The sequence below is a fragment of the Thunnus maccoyii genome, chromosome 14, assembly GCF_910596095.1.
Source record: "Thunnus maccoyii chromosome 14, fThuMac1.1, whole genome shotgun sequence".
Classification (NCBI taxonomy): domain Eukaryota; kingdom Metazoa; phylum Chordata; class Actinopteri; order Scombriformes; family Scombridae; genus Thunnus; species Thunnus maccoyii.
The window spans coordinates 16,879,678-16,888,895 of NC_056546.1; the positions used below are offsets into that span (position 1 = coordinate 16,879,678).

At 39.8% G+C, this 9,218-nt stretch overlaps 1 protein-coding gene across 1 annotated transcript in view; it reads left to right on the plus strand.

Moving 5' to 3' along the window:
• Window positions 1-9,218, plus strand: part of LOC121911446 (ligand-dependent corepressor-like) — a 29,669-nt gene extending 20,451 nt beyond the window's left edge. Inside the window, exon 7 of the mRNA XM_042432932.1 lies at window positions 2,527-9,218. Coding sequence (XP_042288866.1) covers window positions 2,527-7,270 — 4,744 coding nt within the window. The 3' untranslated portion in view covers window positions 7,271-9,218. The remainder of the gene's footprint in view (window positions 1-2,526) is intronic.

A 9,218-nucleotide genomic window follows, 5' to 3' on the forward strand; every position in this document is an offset into this window, starting at 1 on the left:
GGCAAAAGTCTTTGTGAACTGACAGGATTACCCAGCTGCCAACAGTGTTGCTCTTCAAATGACTAAAGAGTGTCCCTGTCCATAAAAAAATATGTACAGATTTTGTATATTTGATTTAACATTTACAGTGTATAACAGAATGACACTGGGTGTATTTTGCATGATTGGACTAAATCAAATATGACAATGGGAAGTTAGTTGTATATGGTGAAGTTTATCTTTTTGAGATTGTTTAATGGAAAATACTGGAGTGTTGTAGGTGTAATTACTGTCAAGTAAACAATGTGTCAAGGAGATGAACTTTGAACCCGAAATATCTCAAAACCAGTTGAAAATGTGGGTAATGGTTAATGTATGATAAAATACCCTCAGAGTCCATATTTGCCAGAATATTTATATACCTAATGTACAGATGAACATCATAGATGAGTTAACACATCAATGTTTGTGTGCTTGTGAAATGTTGTGGAATTGAAGTATAATTTGGTTTGCTTCTGCTTTTTAGATCAGTTATTTTACTCCTCTGTAAGAAAAAGGCATGTACTTTGTGTCAGTTCCTCACTGCAACGCTATTGCTAAGTGAAACAGAGAGCGAAACCCTCAGGGATGAAACACTTACCACTCTTTATTCAGGTACTCCTCTTGAACTCTTTAGACCTTACCAGCAGGGATGTGAAGTTAATGAGCTTAGCAAAAAAACAAACAAACAAATAAATAAATAAAAAGGTCAGGTTCCACTTGCAGCAAAGGTTATTTTCTAATCTCAAAAATGTATTTTTTAATCTCTAAAAGTTACATTGAGATATTTTGGAATGCTGTACAAATCATTTTATGTTTGGAGCCAAAAAAATCTTAAGTACATGTTTTTACTTTTTCACTCACTCTTTTTATTTTTGTACTTTGTTACACAGTGAATATCAACATAACCTCAGTTGCAGGTAAGATGTTGACTATGAGGTATTTATTTAACACATTTCTCTCTAGTTCACAGTGCCTCAAAAAGGAAGTATTTTATTTAAAAGACTGCTCATGTAACATCCTAAAACTGCGTTCCTGAAAATCTCAATGAAAGTCCTAAGACTCTGCTCACTTAGTGTACATGTATTGTGTTATGCTTCCCACTTCAAAGGTTGCATTATAACCTGTGTGGTTTAAAGCTGAAATCTGTACTGTTTTTTAACACTATTTTGTTCTCCTATCCATGCATTTAGTGGAGATTGCTAAAACTGTTTCAACAAAGTAAATTGAAAAAATCCACATTCAAGTTACCTGCTTGGTCTATGACATTTCACTTAGCCGGATACCAACAACACTGAGTAGAGCCTTCATACCATGCTTAATTTTAGCTTTTCCACAATCTTTGCTGTAGCAAAGGTGACAACATTTGGAAAATTACAGATGTCAGCTTTACTGTGTCAAAATATTAGTAGCATGGTATTTGGCAATGCAGCATTATTGTATACAAATTTATTGTAAGTTTGTTATTATCAGATGGTTTTAAATAATTAGCATAACATTTAACTTTAATTTTTTTTCTGACTAGTATTGCTCCGCAGTGCACACTGTGTGCAAAGCAATTTCTCTTTTTCATCACTCAACATAGCTTTGTGACATGCTATTTGTTAAAAGGGTCACCTCAGGAATCCAGATGTGGTTTCATTTGTCTGGTCATTTCCTTGTTACAAGACCACAGTGTAGCTAAGAAAGGACTTTTTTAACAAATAAAATTATCTTTTCAGACGGATTATAATATAAATATATTTTTGGCATAATGTGATAGTGTAAATGCTCCAAAGGTATCGGAGGATTTTGTAATAGACCTACCTCGCTGACACAACTTAAGCCAAAAATACAGAAGTACCCCCCCCCCCCCCCAATTAATTACCTGACTAATTTAGATTTGCATTGGCACAAAGAACACCTCACAGGTATTAGAATGACTAATTTTGTTCTGCCACGCCTGTATTGTCATGCTACTGTTCTTATTTTACTGGTTAATTTGTTAAGTTGTTGAGCACTTGTATTTAAATGTTATCCTTTGCACTAGTCATTAAATACATGAAAACTTGACAAAATTGATGTACTCTATATTTGCCCCCAATGTATTTGCTCTTTCAAGTGATAAACATGTGACTTGTTTTAAACAAAGTGGGTCACCATTACTAAATGTCTTGTGCATGTGAAAAAAAATTCTTGATGTATTCTGTAACAAAAAACACCACTGTGCAAAGAAGAAAAATGTATTAGCTGTAACAGTGTAATTGGTCAAGTTCACTGGATGGAAGATTCACTTTTAAAATCACTTATTCTTCTAATAAATATGCAATGATAAATATTGTAATGCATTTGTGAATTATTTCACACACACATTTAATTCCACAACTTTGACAATTTTATCAGGGGCTTTACAGAGATGAAGGGACATTTTTCTGCATAAATATAATAATCACATACAAATTAATAGTATGAATCCTTTTTGCCTCTTCTCAATGTTCAGTTACATCTATCTTGTTCTTTTTCCCCCAGTGAGTCTCCAGACTTGCGTGTTGCAAAGGCAAAAGACCTGCAGTCCACCTCAACACTGGAACAGTTCATGGCCAAACTCTGCCCCCACCATCAGAGACAGATAGTTGATGCCATAAGCTTCCTACAGACGGAGGTCAAGGCACTCACATCCTCCAATACGCAGCAAACCTCTAACTCTACCTCTGGGATCCAGGGAACTGCCTACTCCACTGCAAAACCCAGCGCACTCACCCCTGAGAAGTCATGCTCTGAGCTAAGGTTTCCTAGTGAATCCACTCCTAAATCAGAAGTCCAGGATATGTCCCATTCTATCCCAAGCAGTTGTGCAATGAAAAAAGTTCCAGACACTGCAGTTTCACTGAAAACATCTGTTACTGCTAGCCCTGCTTTGGATCTTCGCAGTCCTGGGTCAGGGAGTAACCAGGTTTTCACCTCCATTGCTAATCCAGTGGACACAGAGAACAACCGTCATGGTGATCATGCACCTCTTAAGATGAAAATCATGAAGACCAGCAATGTTGCTGCTGGTAAGAAGTTGTCATGTGTGCTCACAGCCTCTCTTTCATCTGACTCTGGCACTTTGGAGGACAGACAGGGTAACTCAAATTCATCCAACAGAACAGAGACTCATAGTGCTAGACTAAGCTCCTCTGTAAAAAGACACAATCAGTTTAGTCACACACATCAAGCTAGACAGAGAGAGACTCTTGGGAATGCCAAAGATCTACCAGCAAAACCGTTTTCAGATCATGTGACTCTTCCTGCAGACTCTCCAAGGACTGCCAGGAAGACCATGAAAGCATCCTCTGATCATCAGACCAGGGACTCTTTTAGGGGAATAGTTGACCCTGATCTCGGCCATTGTGACATTGTTTATATTGACAAACCAATTACAGAGTGTTTTAAGGAACAGCAGCGCAACATGCTCCCACGCCGCAATGCCAGAAAAAGCACCAGAGGACATATGTATTCAGATGAAATATGGGAGTTAAAAACTGTCCGTACGTTGGCTGGGAGGGGCAACTGTCCCAATCCAATGCCAGAGTTGATCACATTGGTCACCCCTAAACAAATACTTTCAAAGCCTGAAGGTGTACCACCTGTGGATATGCCTTTTGCTGGAGCATGCAGGGAGGCAATGAATCAACAAATGTCAACAGAAGAGTCAGATGAGAGGGTGATACCAGGAACAGGAGATATGGTGGAGGTAGCAGCCAGTGAAGTAGACATTATAGTTGAAACCAGTCAGACAGATCAATGTCAGAGCAAAGGGCAGTCTGCTCCTCAATCTCCAATAAGCTCTCCAACAGAGAACAGAGAAATGGATGTGGGCGCAGATGTAGAACAGGATACAGCTGCAGATTCAGGGAAAACAACAGGAAGTGAAGAAAGTGATGCTCAGGCACCATTTGAAGCAGAAAAAGATAATGCTGAGCCTCAAGAAGACATACACGAGAATACTGAGCATGTAATATCAGAAAGGATAGAGGAACCATTGGAGAATAATACCATAGAGGAAGCTGAGTCTCAGCTGTCATTGGATAAAATACAGAGCAGTGAGCCCGTTCTCCAACAGAATAGTGCCCCATCACCGTTGAATCAAGATGAGGAAGAGACAGAGGAAACTGAAAGGGAGAGAATACAAGAGGAACAACATCAGGAACTTGAGCCAGAGACACGAATACTCTATGACAACTTTGGAGAGACAGAAAGTTCCAACACCACAGGTTCAGCAGAAGAGGAGATGGTGAGAGAGCAAGAAATTAAAACAGATGAAGCTGTTGACAGTGTTATACCTCTAGAGACCGAAGATGATGATAATGACAATGAATATGATGTGTCCACAAAGACACTTGACACGCTCTTGAAGGAATTACCCCCTTGGCGTAGAAAAAGAGGTGCTTCAGTCCCTCTGCCAAAGCGGTTAAGACAAACAGAAACAGTGATAGTGGGCTATGTTAATGGTAGACCAATATCTTCATCTGACAGAAACCTGCGTCGTAGATCAAGTAACAGCAACAGCAGCTCATCACCTACTAAAAGCCCAGTGAAATCAAGTCAGAATGTTCCCAACAAGGCTTCTGTTGATTCATCTGTTGAAACCAGGAATTTGGAGAAACATGTACCTGAAACACACATGCATGTAGAATCTATTGAGAGTACACCTGTAATTCCACAGGTGACAGGACCATCTTCTGACACATCATCAAGCCCAATGTCGAAATTCCCCTCAAGGACCAAACAAATCCAAAAACAAAAGAGAGTTCAGAGAGATCAGGATTCTGATCAGCCAGTTGATTCTCCCCACAGCACCGAATCCAAACGGCAACTTAGATCAGCCAGCCAGAAGCCAGCTGGAACTTTAGCATCACCACCTTCTTCAAATGTTGTCACTTCCATTTCCTCTCTGGAACCTGCTGCCACCAATGCCCTTCCATTTACAGAGCACCTCCCCTCCCTCGACCCTCCTTCTCCGCCTCCTGTTTCTTCTCCTCCTCTAGTCACGTCATCTCCCCCAGCAGCCGCTGAACAGTCCCAACTCAGCATGGTCCCAGAAACAACTGTGGAATTAAACATTGAAAAAACTCAACCAATAGAGACATCCTCCGAAGAAACACAAAAAACTGAGGTAGAAAGTATTTTCGATGCCAAACAAAAACTAAGGTCTGCAAAGGCTGTAAGTGAGAATGAGAAGCATCAATTTAGCAGTGAGGTATCGAGTCCATTAGAAAATCACAGTCCCGTAAAGACTGAAATGCAAACAAAGAATATGCCATTAAGAGGCAAACGGGCTCTCAGAAAGGAGGCAGAAGCAAATGATTTTGCTTTGCAGCAGAAGCCAAATGTAGCATCTTTAGAAGACAAGTCTGCGAGTGGAGATGATAGCAGTTCTTCCATACCAGACAAACCCACAAGAATGCCATTGAGGAGTGAGAGCAGTAAGGCTGAAATGTCCCACCAGTCTGTTCCTCAGTCATCACCACTGGACAACAAGAAATTGACTTTGAGATCACAAAGATTGACTGCACCTTCTACCAGTGCTCCTTCTATAGCTGGAAGACAGAGTGATGTAGCTTCACCTATCAGAATAATGCCAGAAAGGATAACTAAAGCTCAGGTGAGACCCCCTCCATTACCTGTGCCATCCGTGTTGCCCCACAGCTCCACCATCCCTGTCATTACACCAAGACCTGAGCCCCTCAAACAGAGTGCTAGCAAATTCTTGGAGAGTCTGACTGGTGAAGAAAACCAACAACAAATTACAAACTTGAACATTAGGTATGATAAAATGCAGAAAGGCTGGGTGCAAATGGACAAAGAGGGTCAGCCAGCGACAAAATACAAAAACAAAGCAGACAGACAGGCAGCTATATGGAAAAGTAAACGCAGGGCACGAAAACCAAAGTCTTCAGAGCACCAGAGATACTCACCAGTGCAAATGCTCTTCATGAAAGGCTTTGATCTTACCAGTATTTGTCGCTGGTTCCTTGAATCAACAGAAACAAAGTCCCTTGTCATTGTGAAGAAAGTGAATACACGTCTTCCTTCAGAAACCCAGCTGTGCTTCCACAGCTCGTCTAGTGCTTCAGGGACCTCTCAAGGGGTATTTCCAAGCCTACAGGCAGAGCGCTTAAAGAAACATTTGAAAAAGTTTGCCATTGCCTCTCCTGTAAAGAGCAACCCCAAGAGTCAGAAACTGATTGCCAGAGCACTGGAACAAGAGGCAAATGCAGTCAAAGGGAAGGAGAGAAGAGAACTACCTAGTACTACTCAGACTTTTAATAAGTCACACTCCTCTGCCGAAGCCTGTATGCAAAGAGGTGAATCCCAGAAAGCTTCTGGTAAATCAAAGAATCCAGCCAGTGCAAGGATCTTGAGGAAATACTCTAATATCCGAGAGAAGATGCAGGTTCAGCAAACCAGCAAAGTTAGACTGAAAGACACCTCAAAAAGCTTAAAAGCAAACAATTTGAAAAGGCTGACTACCACAAAGTCTGCCTCCAAATCTAAATTGAAACGACCTCTGAAGGCACAGAAATCAGCCCTACCTGTCAGTAAACAAATGAAAGCGTCTGCAGCAAAAATGGGGAGAAGGATAACACTGGCTGGCAAAAAGGCAACAAAGCATCCCGTTCAAGGAAGGGCGGTCAAGGCGCAGGGCAGTGGTAGACCTCCAAAATATACAACCAGAAAAGAAGAGTTGCCAAAGAGATATTCTCAACGACTAGGTTCTCCTAAAATATCTGAACACAATCCTGTCGACACATCTAAAAGGAAGGCTGACAAAAAACTATTTGAAGCAGAGAAAGCAGAAGTTGAAAAGCCCACTGTGAGTAAAGTGAATGCTGCAAAAATGCAAGCAAAGGAATCATCTCAAAGTACAGTCGCTGAAATGAAAGGTACCGAGAATGCTGTTGAAACCCCACAGCAGAGCGTGGATGTCAAGGTTCCAACGTCACCTGACCAGGTACTGACAAGATCCCAGAGAAAAATGGAGGCGGCAGTCCCTTTGACTGGAAGCCCCAGTCTTGTGTCAAAGAGGGCAAAAAAGTCAATGACATCACAAAATGCATCTCCTAAATCAGTCCGGAAAGCTGAGGAAGCCACATTGACCAGAAAAGGGGCTTTAAAATCCCTGGCAAAGAGAAGTCAGGCAGCCATGTTGCCACGCAGTGCAACAAAGAGAGCTCAGGAGCTTTTAGAGACCCCAGCTAAGCGCACCAGGACATCACACTCAAAATAAAATGGACCTGCAGAGACAGAGAGAGATCGTCTTTATTTAGAGAATTTTGTGATTTTTTTTTTTTCTTTTTATCAGAAGGACCAGAAGTATCTATTTTGTAGTCTTCACCAAACTCTTCAGAGGATACCTTTTTCAGTAGGCAAATGTGTGAAGGAGGAACAGAGATTTTGAAATTCATTAATGCTTTTGTAAAGCTTTGGTGTGAAAATGCAAATGTGATTGTTTGCTGAGCGTTTGCTCTGTGTTCAGGGACTACATATGAGTCCTATATGATGTCTAGCTGATGTAGTTTGCTGTTTGGCTTTATGTTTCAGCACTCTACGACACGGCTGGAGATAACAAAACCTCATTTTAAAAGTAAGAGTAACAAACGTCAAGCTTCCAGCTGTTATAATGGTGACATTAAATCCATTCTTCATCCCGTTTTGTTTCTTTTTTTTTTTGCCATTTTTTGTATATAATTATTGTTTCCGATAATAGCATGCACTGCGTTTACTGAATGACAGAGAATATCAATGTTCAGAGAGCTTGATATGAGAAGGAAGGTCAGCTTTGGATAAAATTTGTACTTACTTGTAAGTAGGCGGTTTGTATCTCCAGCTTGTCTTCCAATCACAACATTGTGAATATGTGACTGTTGTGACCAGGTGCCTTATTTATGAAGTGTAAAGTTATAGAATGTGTTGCTAAATGTGAAAACTCCTGTCCTCTAGTTGTAACAGCTTTCAATTTACTGGAGAGGCAGACAACATTCATTTGCCTCACTGAGGGTGTGTGCAAATAGTTTCCGTTCCGCAGGTTGTGCCTCATGCTTCATCTGTAAATTCTTTATGTTGACTGAGGCATACCTGACAGTTTTATTTTTCTATACCTGTTTTCCCAGAGCATTAACATGAAATTGTTCTTATTATAGTTGTATTAGATGTTTAAAAAAAAGTGTCAGAATTGTTGAAACAGACATGTGCGTTCTGTATGTGTCATGACAAAAGTTTGTATTTTTTATTTCGTTTCTGGTCAGTTTTCATCTTGATGTACCTCTGCAGTCACTTCTGACCATTATGCTCAATTGTTCTTTGAGTGTTTTACCTGCTTCTGCATGTGTAAAGTCTTGTTAATGTGGAGACAGTTGCAGGTGTATTTTAGCAACTCTCTGCAGCTGTTGCCTTCCTACCAACTGAGATCCAGAATTATATTTATGCCCCTGATCTTTGAAAATACTAACCCCATTCAAGACTATGCATGCACGTTTAGTGCCCATCAAAAAGCTATTCTGAAAAATCTGAGAGAGATCTGAGAAAACTTTGGGACAGTGGTTTCTGTATCACTTTGGCAACAATATTTCTGAACAACAAAGGCCTGAAAAGTGTGTACACGTGATCGGTGTTAATGGCCTCTAGCATTAATGGCACATTGCAGGCTTATAAAGTCCTTCCCTTGATTTATTCACAAGTAGGATATCAAGTTTTTGGGGTAGTCTAGTCACACTTCTGAGTTGTGTATCAAAGTACATTGCAGTTTTATTATTATGTTGTTATTTTTTTATTGTCATTGACTGTCAGATGTTCTCATAATGTGAAGTTTCTTTACTTCCACAGTAGTAACTGACTTTAGTATATTGTCAAAGGAAAAATACCATTTTTAGCACAGTGTTATTTTTTTATTAAGGTCATTTCTCTTTAGAGGGTAAATCATCTGTAAATGCAAAACATGTCTGTCATGTTTTTATTGTTATTTAAGAACTCCATGTAGGCTAAAGAATTTAGCAAATCTAAAACAGCCCACCAAATATCAGACTTGAACATGTTTATTCTTTACAGTTGCTATTTAAATATTTTGATTTTGTATATTAGAAAGAAATAACTGCTTTATTTGTGGTAATCCCAAGAATGATACGTCTTTAAGAACTTTGTATTTTTGCTGGAGTTGATATAAAGATGTTTGAATTTTA